This window comes from Ostrinia furnacalis, unplaced genomic scaffold, assembly GCF_004193835.3.
Source record: "Ostrinia furnacalis isolate ACB-3 unplaced genomic scaffold, ASM419383v2 OfSCF1340, whole genome shotgun sequence".
In the NCBI taxonomy this organism is placed as follows: Eukaryota; Metazoa; Arthropoda; class Insecta; order Lepidoptera; family Crambidae; genus Ostrinia; species Ostrinia furnacalis.
The window spans coordinates 143,544-156,622 of record NW_021131579.1 but is presented as its reverse complement, the minus strand read 5'-3'; the positions used below and the strand labels follow the sequence as shown (position 1 = coordinate 156,622).

At 37.5% G+C, this 13,079-nt stretch overlaps 1 protein-coding gene across 1 annotated transcript; it reads left to right on the top strand.

Annotated features, from left to right (window-relative positions):
* The first annotated feature begins 3,846 nt into the window (after positions 1 to 3,846).
* Positions 3,847 to 12,675, top strand: LOC114352354 (uncharacterized). Its single transcript, XM_028303940.1, has 5 exons — positions 3,847 to 4,023; positions 5,989 to 6,214; positions 8,438 to 8,568; positions 9,899 to 10,054; positions 12,418 to 12,675. The coding sequence occupies exons 1-5, from the start codon at positions 3,951 to 3,953 to the stop codon at positions 12,597 to 12,599; spliced, it is 768 nt and encodes a 255-aa protein (XP_028159741.1). The 5' UTR covers positions 3,847 to 3,950; the 3' UTR covers positions 12,600 to 12,675.
* The last annotated feature ends 404 nt before the right edge of the window (positions 12,676 to 13,079 follow it).

Here is a 13,079-nt window from a genome sequence, read left to right as displayed (position 1 = left end):
ATGTATTTTAGGTCATTTTTGCTATAGATTCACTTTTGATAAAAGCAATACAGAAGCGTTTTTCACAAGCGCATTGGATTTTTTCAGAAGTCATCATGATACTTTTCCTCAACTAAAGAAAATCTCGTCATCAAACAAAATGGAAACAAATCTGCCTCTAGTTACAGTTTGCATTTCAAAAAATAATAAAAAAAAAGTTGAAAGTACATAACATACGTTGCAAAAGACTGCATTGCGTCTTCAAGACATAACAATACCTGCCATGAAGTTATGACATTTTTACCATTTTGCATGCCTCGAAACGCTCTTTGTGATTTGTGAGTGAAGTATTTGAATAAATGACATGGGAATCTGATACAAAGCTTTTACAAACTTAGTCTTGCCTTGTTAAGAAATATATCCTCGCAATATGTTGTAATGGAAACCTAAGTACTTGCATTGTGGATTGCTAAATTTTTCGATTCAGTTCACACGGCGTATTCAGGATGCAAGAGACGGTTTTTGTAAACACTTACAAGACTTACCTTCTATGAGAATTCGGCCCTGAAAATGCACGTCGTCGTCTGCGTCGTTCGTTTCAGCCAAATGACGTCCACTGATGGACAAAGGCCTCCTCCAAGGATTTCGACAGCGACCGGTCCTGCGCTGTCAGTTGGTCTCAAAAAGCCCGTAAAATTGCTAAACTTAAGTGACAGGGGTCAGCGCACATAGTTCGTAGAGACCGTATTATAATATTTAGTAAGTTAGATTAAGGCCAGTAGTAAGTTAGGTTAGGTTTTCAGTTTTATCGATTAGGCGTTATTCGGCATGGCGTTATACGGCCCTGAGGGCGACCAGTCCTCCCACTAGGTGGACCGACGATCTGGTGAAGGTCGCGGAAGGATTTTTGCATAATTATATTATCTTATTAAAATCTAGGGAAGCTTATTAAAAGACTGATTAGTTTGAGCCTTATTAAAATGTATCTAACTCGAAATTACATACCAAATCATAATTAAACAACTCACGCGTGAAAAAGTACTTTCACGGTCAATTGGCGACTGTATGCGCCCACGCATCTCTTTGTCATTACGTAGACACAACAAATTAGAGTCAGTGCCTACTTTGTTCATTTGGTACTATATAGTACCATATGATGTAGACTGCTGTTCTTCTCAGCACTAACTGCATTTGAGACGTGTTTAACTGCCTGAAAAGGACCTGAAATGGAGGATGGATGGAGGATGAATGGAGGATATGAAATGGGATATTAACTTATGAAATTAAATTAAATTACCGGATGAAAAAAATAACAACTTGTTAATACTCCCACGAAAACGAATTAATTGAAATTGTCGTTTGTATGGAGAGTTTGAAGGAAAGTCAATTTTCACATAATACAAATAACTTAACGTTTGACTTTTCCATCTTGAAATTACACTTTCGATTTTTCAATTTGCTGAAATGATGATCATGTTTTCTTGATTTGATTTGATACACCGTACACCAATATTATATGATGACAAATCAAGCGGTAAGTACAACCTTTCCATGAATCCGAATCCATTCCAATCTTCCCATCCAATAATCACAATGGCAAATTGAGGCATTTCATTTGCAGATTCAAAATGCGTGTAATGTGGTGCGCCGTATCATTTGTCAGGCCATTAAGTCCCAACAATGGGACGCCCACAAAAGCCTCTAATCCGCCGACACTGGCCCAATGGTGACTCTTTGTCGACTTTCCCGATGGGTGACCACCGACCACCGTGCGACTGGCTTTCAGCATTGTTCAGCTTTATTGACATGCCCGCACATCGTTAGGTTTCATTGCTTCTTTATTCGAGGATATCGTGGGAAAGTTGGTTTTTACAAGCATTGATTTTCCTGAAATATTTTATTGCGCAGTTCTTGGGAATGCAGATTACAGATAATTGGGAAATGAAGGCATGATTTTAGGACTACCAAGGGTTTTAGGACTATTAACCCTATTTATTTTTTTATTGATGACTAACAAAGAAGCAGTAGGTAGTAATTGTCTTCATCTACAACTGTCATATGCTAGAACATTTTTATCCAAGAAAAATTGTAGAGTTCCCAGACATTTTTCTAAGGGATCATAATGAAATGAAATAGTTTATTCAGTACATAGGCCCAGGACATTTATACACGTCCCAAATGATAATGACACGGCATTTAAAGTAAGTTTTCAATAAAGTTTTTAAATCTTACTAATTATAGCTCTGTTTACGGCTTCTTTTTCAAAAACGTGAGTGAAACAAACTTTCATTCCCTATTTCATAACCTTTAATTTTTTTGTAACTAAATTAACCTTTAATCTTCCTTCTAGGTCACATTTGTCTAATGCTAAACCTAAACTTATACAAAATTGGTTTGACGCTTATGCCTGAAAAAAATACTGAAAACCTGACAACAAACAAAGAGACAGAGTAACTTTTTTTACATGCACATAATATAGTTTTGTCTGCAATAAACGAAGTAGTTAAATGCCGTCATAGAATAGCATAATCTTTCAATATCTAGGTTAAGGGTCACACAGACCACATGAGCATATGGCTGAATAAGACACGTCCTACACTAAGAATTTATGCCAGGTGAAGATTGGGCAACGTTGTGTGCTCACACAAGTACACGTACAATAACCACTTAAAACAGAATACAAGTTCTTGTGACGGTTTAGTAAGAACCATAGTCGAGTGGTTACACTATGTACACTTTAAACTATAGATTTGCTTTCGCGAATGACAAATTGATGTTTACTTTGTTAACAATAAGGTGGTATTCCAAGACATCTTGCTGATTGGATCTATGTGACAAGTATCCAGACCACAAGGAAAACCAGAGGATTAATGTGAAACTTCCAATTTCGTCTATCAACAGCTGAAAACTACGCGTTGTTCTCTGGTACAATCAAGTGTGTTCGCCCCATTATTCTGAGAGTCTATTATAGACCCCAAGGCATTTGTACCAAGTCTCTCTTCTCTTCCATAGTAGTGGCTTTAGGAAAGGTCAATCCTCTTCTAACCAAAAGAAGAGATTTTGCCACTTAGCGACGCTACTATAGTACATACCATGACGTCAAGAGTAAGTAAAGAGGAGGGAAAAGACTTCGGTGTAGAAGACGGCCTTTTACTTCTCTATTTACTGCAGAGACCTACCCACCATAGCGACGCTACTATAGACATACCATGACGTCAAGAGTAGAGAGCAGGGAAAAGCCTTCACTGTAGGTGTCAGCCTCTTACTTCCCTGTTTACTGCGACATATTCGTTGAGCACTGGCTGACTGACGTCAGATATGATGGCTCATGCATGATAGACTAGGACTGATCATGTCTGACGCTAGAGTCGTCACATAGCAGACTATAGAACTGTCCAGCGCTACACAAAAAGCTTGATTTATTAGTTTTCGTAAATATTTAGCTTGGCCGCAGACTACCGACTATTTTTCAGTCGATAGTTGGGTCGAGCTATTAATTAGTTGGGAAAGTATGAAAGAGCACACCTTACACCGATTTGATATGGGCCGATTCTTCATTCAATTTATAATCGGGCCCAACCCAACTATCGGCCAACTAAAAGTCGTTGGTTTGCGCCTAGGCTTAGTGCATGATAACAAAATTGTAACTGACCGAATCTTACACACATCAATTAACTCCATTTCTCAGTTAAACCTCAAAAATCGACTGCATTGCGAAAACCACGGAACACCTACACTATAGTATCTAATGTAAACACACACACGTTCTGCAACACACCTCGTGCTTGCGCCGCAACGTTGCCCAACACTCGTGGAATCGACGCTTAAATCCTTGAGGCATAATGACCGTTCGAAATTAAACGCTCTAATGTTAGACGCCGCCATTCGAGAAACCGGCATTGCATAGTGCGCCCGACAGTGTGAAATACGAATTTTTAAGTGAAATATAAACAAATAAATATTGTAACAAAATGGACAGCTACCCTCTTAGGCTGTTCGTCATCTCTCTGATGTTTCACTGCAGCTTCCAACTGCTGCCTTTGCGTAAGTACCCTCAATTTTTAGATTAACGGTTTTAGTTTAGTTTTGATTGTAGCGTTAGTGAACAATATGTTATGGTTAATAATATTAAATTCGAAATATATTAGAAAATTCTGGAATTAAATATAAATATTGGTAAACTAAAAAGATATTTAGGGAAGGTTTTTGGCCTAGTGATCCCGAGTAGAACAAAGACAATGCAATCAAAGTCAAGTCACCGGCACTTTTGTAACTCTGTGATTTCCATTTATCTTTTTGGAAAAAACGAGTTTTACCCATGAGATTTTCGTTATTATTGCAAATGAAAATTACCTTCCTAAGTATAATTATTTACCTTTAGAATATTAATATTATAATTTATTACATTATTACCTTCTATCGTCATTAGCAAGATCTACGAAACTAATAGCCTGAAATTAGTACCTAATTAGGGCAATCAATAATCATGATCTATATTCAATTAGTACTAATAACTTGAGTAATAATATCAGATGACAGAATCAAATAAGATCGTATCGAGGCTCAGGTAATCAGGTAAAACCTGATATTAGGCTGTCGGCCTATTGCGGTCAACAGTAATATATGTCATTGCTGCAATAGGTACAGTCAGAGTCAAATAGTCGTGACACCTAGTGGCCAAAAAGTTGACAACACAACCTATTCGAATTGTAACAAAGACGTGTTGCGAACTTGTTGCCTATTTTGGTTGTAAGAACTATTTGACACTGACTCTAGAGTGTACATGCGACAACAAGCTACACTGTGTGGCAGCTTACGAGTATGTGATCGTAGTAATAGGTGCGAATTTGCAACGAAAATGCATAGTTGAATATGCTGGCGACTGTACTGGTACATATTAGGAATGCAGCAAGCTAATGATCTAATATTAAAATTAAATATTCATAATTGATTTTAAAATGATACAACCTCAACGGCTGCGTCATATGGTAGTTACCAGGTCACGTATCGGACTGAGTTCAATTCCCCGTGGGGGTAAAAGACACCTCATGAGGAATTCAAATTAAGTCTGTACTCTATATCTATGCCTCCTCAACCGTATGGCCAGCGTGGGAAGTGTAGGCCAAATGACCAAATCCTCCATCCATCATAATCATCATTTCAGCCACAGGACCTCCGCTGCTGAACATAGCCCTCCCTCAATGATTTCTATATTTCATAATCCTCCATTACCTCTGGTAATTATTAGAGCGTCATGCTCCTAGGTGCAACTAAATTACCTGATTATGACGATGACGTCAATAAGTTGTCTATGGTCATAGTGCAAGCTCTCTATTTTGGGGTTAACTGGGATTAATTAATTGCCCAAGACCTTCTCTAAAGTCTTGCAAATCTTTATGGATTGCAAATCACCCATACTTTTGGATTACTGTCAATGACTCTGCTAAAAAGCTTCGTAGCGTTGAGTAATAACACTTTAGCGTCATTTAGAGATTGCTTCTAAGCAAATTGGTCAATGCTATTGCACATCTAGCTAACTGTTGTATGAGCATAAAAATGCCAATTAATACTGAATAATTCTCGTCAGTCTTCGCGTACTTACATCAGCTCAATTGTTATAAATAGTGTACTTAAAGCCGAATTGAGCCACTTTTGAACGCTAATAAAGTCTGACAGTCTGACGAATTCGTCCTTTAAGTAAGCTATAAATAAATTACAAAAAAAAGAGATTGACAAAGGTGAGTTTCTTCCGCCACTTCTTCTCAGCACCAGCCCATGTTGTCCCGAAGTGGTGGTAGGGCAAGTTATATTTGGGACGTGTATAAGTGCCCTGGAAAGGGCCTATGTACTGAATAAACTATTTCATGTCATTTCATACTCGTCTTTTCTTCTTCCTCTTCCCCTTCTTCTTCTAAATTAATGGCCATAAAATCTCTGAGGTTTATTTGTGCCAATCATACTTATGCATATTACTTATTGGTCTTATAAAGTGCCATTGTATCTTTCCAGCTGACTTCATCCACCCCTGCTACGAGCTCACCGACGAATGCTTCACCAAGGCCACCATGGACGCCATCCCAGGCGTGGTGAAGGGCATCCCAGAAGCCGGCATCCCCACCCTGGACCCTCTCTTCATTGATAAGAACATCAGCATCGAGCTGCCAGGAAATCTGAAGATGCAGTTCCATAATGCTAAGCTGGTGGGACTGAGCACCTGCGTACCGGATAAGGTGTCGTAAGTATCTAGTTTTTCTTCATAAGATGAATGATTTCATTTACAACCTTAGTGATTTACGTAGCTTTACGTTACGGTCTTTTGGCAAAAACATGGCACCGATAAAATATTTTGAAATACGAATAAGTATACCTACTTATTTCTTACTGAAGACATACAATACATTACTCGTATGTAAAATTTTCCGCTCTCTTTCTTGAAAACTTACACAGATAGAGGTTGTGAATTCCTTTATGATTAATTATTAGGACAACGGGTCCACCTTTCAACTTTTTCTAGGTTCCATCGTTTCATCCATAAAACTGGACTCGTACAAGAAAAATTATATGTATAAAGTAATAACGGGCCCTCGTGTCCCTTAAGAAAAAAGTCATGATATAGGTACGAAGTTACGAGTATGTGTCTGACCATGACATTCTATGTTCTGGTTGAACCATTTCACTCAAAAGTTAAAACATAAAAACTTCTGATTTTGGTCAAAATTGCACTACAAAGCAATGTCACCGAACTCAAAATTGCACATGAATGTAAATTAGTTTGAGAAATATTGACAAGGTCAGAAGATTAAGGTTTTTCATCCTTGTCCAGGACAACTATCCTTATTAATTTATTAAGTTACTTCCTTTTGATATATTCAACGCAATTTTTATTACCTTTCTGTTCGTACTATTTTAGGTACATCTGATTTCTCATCTTTTCTCTTAAATCTTCCTTTTCGAGGATTAACGATTCAATACCGTCTTTCTCGAAGGGTTTCTCATACTATTAAATGGTAACTAAGAAAAAAAAAAGAAGTTTGCAACAAAGACAAGATAAAAGATAAAAAAAACACTCATAAACCCAAGTTTACATTGTAGTAGCTTGACCTAATTACACCTACTTACTTGAAGACAGAATACATTGATTTCTACATCAATCACCATCAATCAATCAATTGGATGTAATTTTTCTTGTATCCACTGATATTCTCAGTCATTAAAATTTAATGACCTGTAATTTTCCAACTGATCAAAATGACTACTTCAATCAAATAGCATACCTACTCCGTGCCTGATTGAAATTACTACTTTAAGCCTTTATAGGGCTCTGGTGAATATAATGCCACCATAATTTGAACCTTACTCACTTATAATAAGGTTAATCAAATATTTTAACTACTAACTACTCGCTTTCGGTCATGGCCGCGCAATCAGTAGAGACCTAAGCTGTTCTCCTGCGCATACTGATGATTGCACGCGATTCTTATCGTTATGGCACTTTTATGAATATGCAGAAGGACGATGTGTTATGAAATCGTTTATGATGAACTTATCTGAAGATCTAGGACAGGACAAATACCGCCTGTTTTTTGCAGTTTGAAAATGTCGGACAATTATTTTCTTAGAAACTACTAGAGGTAAAGACTTGAAAGAACATCATGAAATAACTTGGAAAGATTTAAAGATTGGCCTGTTGGTACTGGCCTGCATCCAGTGCCTTCCTGCAATCTTAAAACGATTCTACGATTTAAAAGTTAGTTTATTCTTTTTTTAGCTACGAAACCAAACCTCCTATTTACTTGAGTTTTCAAATAAGGTATACCTACTAATTTGTATGTCTTATTTTGTGAATATAGGAAAGAAATCATACATGGTATCCATAATGATTACCTACATTGTAACTCTGACATTAGTAGGACCTATGATCATTGTTTATTTTCTTTGTGTGCAATTTGCAACTAGTATTAACATCACTTATAATGGGAGTTGCAAGACTTTTCACCTCTTCATTAGTATCATTTCCTCACCCATTAGTATTGTGTAAAAGCCTTTGTGTAATCTCTATGATTACATCTGCATTCTAGTCTGCTTCCTTTAACTTAGGAACCTACTTATTTTTATTGAAGGGCTCGCCGAACTAAATTTAACGAAAGCCCCTGCATCGTACTCGGAAAAGTAAGCAGACTTACTTACATTCCTTAAATCGCGTAAAGTGACGACAACAACCCGTCTGGCAAAGTAGAAAAATTCCTGCATCACTCTTAATTTAAGAACGCTTTCACATTAGGGCGTTAGTAGCGCGACTGCAGCGCGGCAGTGGCGTTTTTATAATGTAAAGGCATGCATCCGCTGTCACATAGTATGAAATTTTCGGCAGCGCGTGTGTCGCGCGTTTCTCGCGCTGCTAAATCGTCTAAATGTGAAAGTGCTCTAAGACTCAAAAGGTTCTCTACCCTTATCGCAGGTCCCGCCGCGAGGCGCGCACTTTCATCTTCGATATGCACTGCAACTTTACCATCCGAGGCCTGTACAGCCTGCGCGGGCGCCTGCTGCTCTTCAACCTTGACACCGAAGGATCGGCCAAGATCAAAATCTGTGAGTTTCATTTGGCTTTTCATATTTTGTACGTTTCTACAAGTTGTAGATTGTTTTTAAATGCAACTACCTAATTAGGACGTCGCGTCGCACATTTATCAACCCGGAAAGGGCTCGTAACCGTATCAACTCGAGGCGGTCAGTATTCTTTGTATGAAACTCCATATTGCAACGCACACTTATCCGCACCGTAACGTAAACGCCCCGCTTCGCCAAAGGCGATGACAGCTTGCGAAAGGCGATACGGTGTTGACCCCTATCAGAGTTGATAAGTCTACTATGAGCTTAATGATTCCAAATCAAATTAGTTTAATTCAGATAAGACAAATAATAATGTAATAAATATAAGGACATTTTAAAATCGTCGTATTTATGAGTTAGTTCAAAGACCTATTTGGACAGTGTCCGGTAGTAATATTTTCGTGTAGATTATAAATTATTTACCATAACTACTTTATAGGAAAAACTATATCCAAACTAACACGCCAAAAAGGCACGCAAGCCATACGCATGGCGTCATTTGTTGTAGGTAACGTAACTTTAAAACCAAAACAATATTTTGAATTACAAATTAATTAGGTAGGTAAACAGTTAAAAATAAACATTTTCTTGTTATTTTCTCTTACGAATAAATAACACGAAAACAACTTGAATGTTTGTATGAAAAGTGATTTAATGTACCTACTCAAAAACAAAAACAATACACTTATGTGCTAAATAGTGTAGGTAATAGGTATGTTATTACGAGTTTAGTAGGTAATAAGTATAGTAGGTACATTTAAAACAAATAATATTGACATCAAGTATAACAGTTCTTGCGACTCACGAAGGCGAGTGAGCTTTACTTGTGTGTGTGTATATGCATTATAACGATAGTATAGTCTAAACTTTTTTAGAACGAACAGTAGTGAGCCACCACACATGTAAAGCTCACTGATCGCCTTCATGAATCGCAACAACAATTTATCTTGCTATCTGCACTATTTATTTATTAGTATTGCACCGAAATTGAATCAGAAATAAGGAGATCCGTAAACGAACTAAAGTCGCTGACATAGCCTAACGGATTAGCAAGCTGAAGTGGCAATGGGCACATAGTACGCAGTACGCAGTACTGACGGCCGATGGAGCAGCAAGGTTCTGAAATAGAGGCCTCGTACCTCGTAGGACGTCCACCCACAAGGTGGACCGACGACCTCATGAAGATTGCACGCCGCTACCAATCGGCCATTGTGAAAATCATTGGGGGAGGCCTATGTTCAGCAGTGGACGTCCTATGGCTGAAATGATGATGATGATTGCATCGGAATTATTTTATCCTCCTTTACAGGGAACCAGCATATCCGCCTAGACGTGGTGGAGAAGGTGGTGCTGAAGAAGAACGGCGAAGGCCACTACAAGGTCAACTCGTACAAGTACAAGGCCGACTACGGTACGGACCTCAAGATGAACTTGACCAACCTCATCCGGGGGAACCCTGAAATAAGTAAGTCTATTTTACTCCCAAAGTTTTACTGTGTGTGAAGAAAGCTGAAGCTTATCGTACCGATAGCAGTGATACTCACATTTCTAGTGATACTCTTGCATGGTATACCAACCTCCTACCAACTATGCCAGCTACAAAAATAGAAACTATCCCCCTTATTTTATTCAATAAACAAAAACGCCTCATTTTTATGTGACGATCTAGTAGATTTAGTGTGACCGTACAGTACAGTAAATTGATAGTGTGTCTAGATCCATCAATAGTGTGTCTCTAGATCAAATTCACTATTTGAAATGGAATATAATGAAAGCTCCCCTTTTTTCGAAGATACCTACATAATAGTTTTAGATCTATTAATAAAAACATACTATCATAAAGTCAAAATAACTCTACTGACAATGATCCAAAGAGATTTTCCAGCACCTTGCGTGCTTCCTAAGCATGGTCCCAAACCTCTTGTGTGAATTTTCAAATGCTGCGAATTCGACGCAAATGATGAACTGTCTTTTAATTTTCTTAGCCAAAACGAACTTAATAGGTTGACATTGGCTCTGTTATTCTACGACTGGCACTAGTTACGACCGAACTAATGCCATTGTTAAATATTAGTTTTCCTTATTCAATAACAACGTTCTTGTTCAATTAGCACACAATTTTAAAACCTCATTAAACAGATTAAGTACACGACAATAAGCTCAATTCCGAGAAGTGTCATGTCCAAGGTTTTATGAACAAGTTTTCGCAAATTATCATCCGAACACATGCAGTCAAAAATTCTCAAAAGTTCTCATTATAGAACAGCCATTATAGCCTAGAACATACTGAATTTAACCAATAATTGCATGATGTCCTGCAACATGAAAAGGAATGCTGATGCCTTTTTGGGCTTGAAAATAATGCAATTTTTGCATCATAGATCAAAGTCAATGCCAGCGTTTCAGCGTTCAGCGTCATACTTGAAAAAGGTTCATGAAAAAAACTGTAACAAGTGTCATAGTATAAATAAATAAATAAATATCTAAAACTATACTAATGTAGCTAAGGTATCCTTCCGTTTGGCCAAATTACTTTTCGCCAAATTTCACTTCGCAAACAACTTATCGCCAAAGTTTCATTTCCCAAATAAACTTTTAGCAACTGTACTTTTCGCAACTAATTCATTTGGTCAAATTAACATTTGGCCAAATTTTACTTGGCAAATGTTTATATAGCAAATGTTTTATTTTGCCAAATATTATATCCCAAATAATTTGCTTGGTCAAATTGACACTTCACATACTTACGAGTACCCACCGTTACCCACAAATCAAAGCATAAGGCACATGGTCATGGTTTTCACAATAATTTTATGTAAAACAGAGAGATTGCAGAAAATAGTATGGTTGCAAAAAGTAGGTATTGTAGAAAATAGTGGGTTAGGTTAGGTTAGAACAGTGACCCTTAATGCGCGAAGGCGAGCGAAGCGTGCCGCGGCAGCGGCCGCCGAGCGCTAGAATCATCTCTATTGTTAATGAATCATTTGGAAATTTCGATAAAAAGAATGAAATATGAAAATTTATTTAGAAAAATTTTTATATTAACTACCCACTAAACAAAATAATAACCACAAGCTAATTTGTATTCCATTCTATGCACCAATCAAATTGTTTTGTAAATAGTTTATCGTGAAATATTTTTGCCAAATGAAACATTTGGCAAAACATACTTTGCCAAACAATGATTTGCTAAACAATAATATGCCAAAAACGACATTTGCGAATTAAAAGTTTGCAATAAGTTGTTTTGCCAAATGAGAATTTGCCAAATGAAAATTTGCGAAACGTTGTTTGCGATGTGATAATTTGGGAAACGTTTTTTGGCCAAACATTAGTAATCCGTAGCTAACGGAGTCTCTTTTTCATCGCTGTACCGTGACGTATAGTATCGCTTGCCGCGGAAGTTGGCCAACTAGACACGTGCTAGTGGACCTGCGCAAGCGCCGGTCTTGGTGCAACACACATGTTACATACAACACTCTCATACACTCATTTGACAACATACAATGTATAAAAAATTGCCAGGAGTAAAACATACTTTGAACTTTTGGAGCTGCTGAGGCGGCTGGTTGGTATGATTTTCGATTTCTGTTCTGTTAAATTAATAGAATAGAAAACTATTTTAACAATTTAAAAACTGCAGCAATAAAATAAAAATAAATACAATCATAAATTATCCTTTTCATTTCCTTTTGTTCCATCATAGCAACATCCTTCCTTGCTATCGCCCAAACCTGTCTGCCAAAAGGTTGCCGACCACTGTACTAGACGATGCTGTTCTAAAGGCTAAGGATATTTATTTAGACTAAGTATACATTTAATTTCCAGGTGCCCAACTCCTCCAAGTGCTCAACCGGGACTCCCAGCTATTCGCCAACGAGTTCGGGGGTCCGATCCTGGACTACGCCATCGACTACGCCATGAACGTCACCCAGCGGTTCTTTGACGCCTACACCTATGACCAGCTCAGCCCCATACCGCTGACTGAAGAATTCTTCGTTAAGGAATAGACTGTGATTATTTTAATTTTATTTAGGTTTGTAGGGCTTTAAGTATTGTAAGGGTAAATATAGAGAGTAAATATTTTTTGGACTTTTATTATTTTGCTCTGGTAAATTTAGTCTGATTTATCATTTTTATAGCAGTCTGGCAGTCGATTCACGAATTAACAGATTTTTTTTGTGATTTACAATGAAAATTATACCTACATTTATTTACCCATGACGAAACAAAAGATCTCGTAAAAGTACTTAGGTAGGTATCTACATTGAAGCTGCACCAATTTTGCTATCAAGTGTTTCACCGTGGGTAGGTATATGGTGAAATGAACGGTGAAACCCATCTTGCTCGCATCATACCGAAAGCTAAATTGTAACATGATTTACTTGGCAGCTGAGTTATGTACAGAAGGACCTTTTTGCAGTCGATAGCACATCAAATGTGCTGATTAGAAAACAAGTGCTCAAATTCTCAAAAAGTTATCTTTATTA

Coding starts and splice junctions, on each gene's coding strand:
- LOC114352354 (XM_028303940.1), top strand. CDS start 3,951: ATGGACAGCTACCCTCTTAGGCTGTTCGTCATCTCTCTGATGTTTCAC. Junction 8,569..9,898: donor ATCGGCCAAGATCAAAATCT/GTGAGTTTCATT, acceptor CCTCCTTTACAG/GGAACCAGCATATCCGCCTA. Junction 10,055..12,417: donor CCGGGGGAACCCTGAAATAA/GTAAGTCTATTT, acceptor TTTAATTTCCAG/GTGCCCAACTCCTCCAAGTG.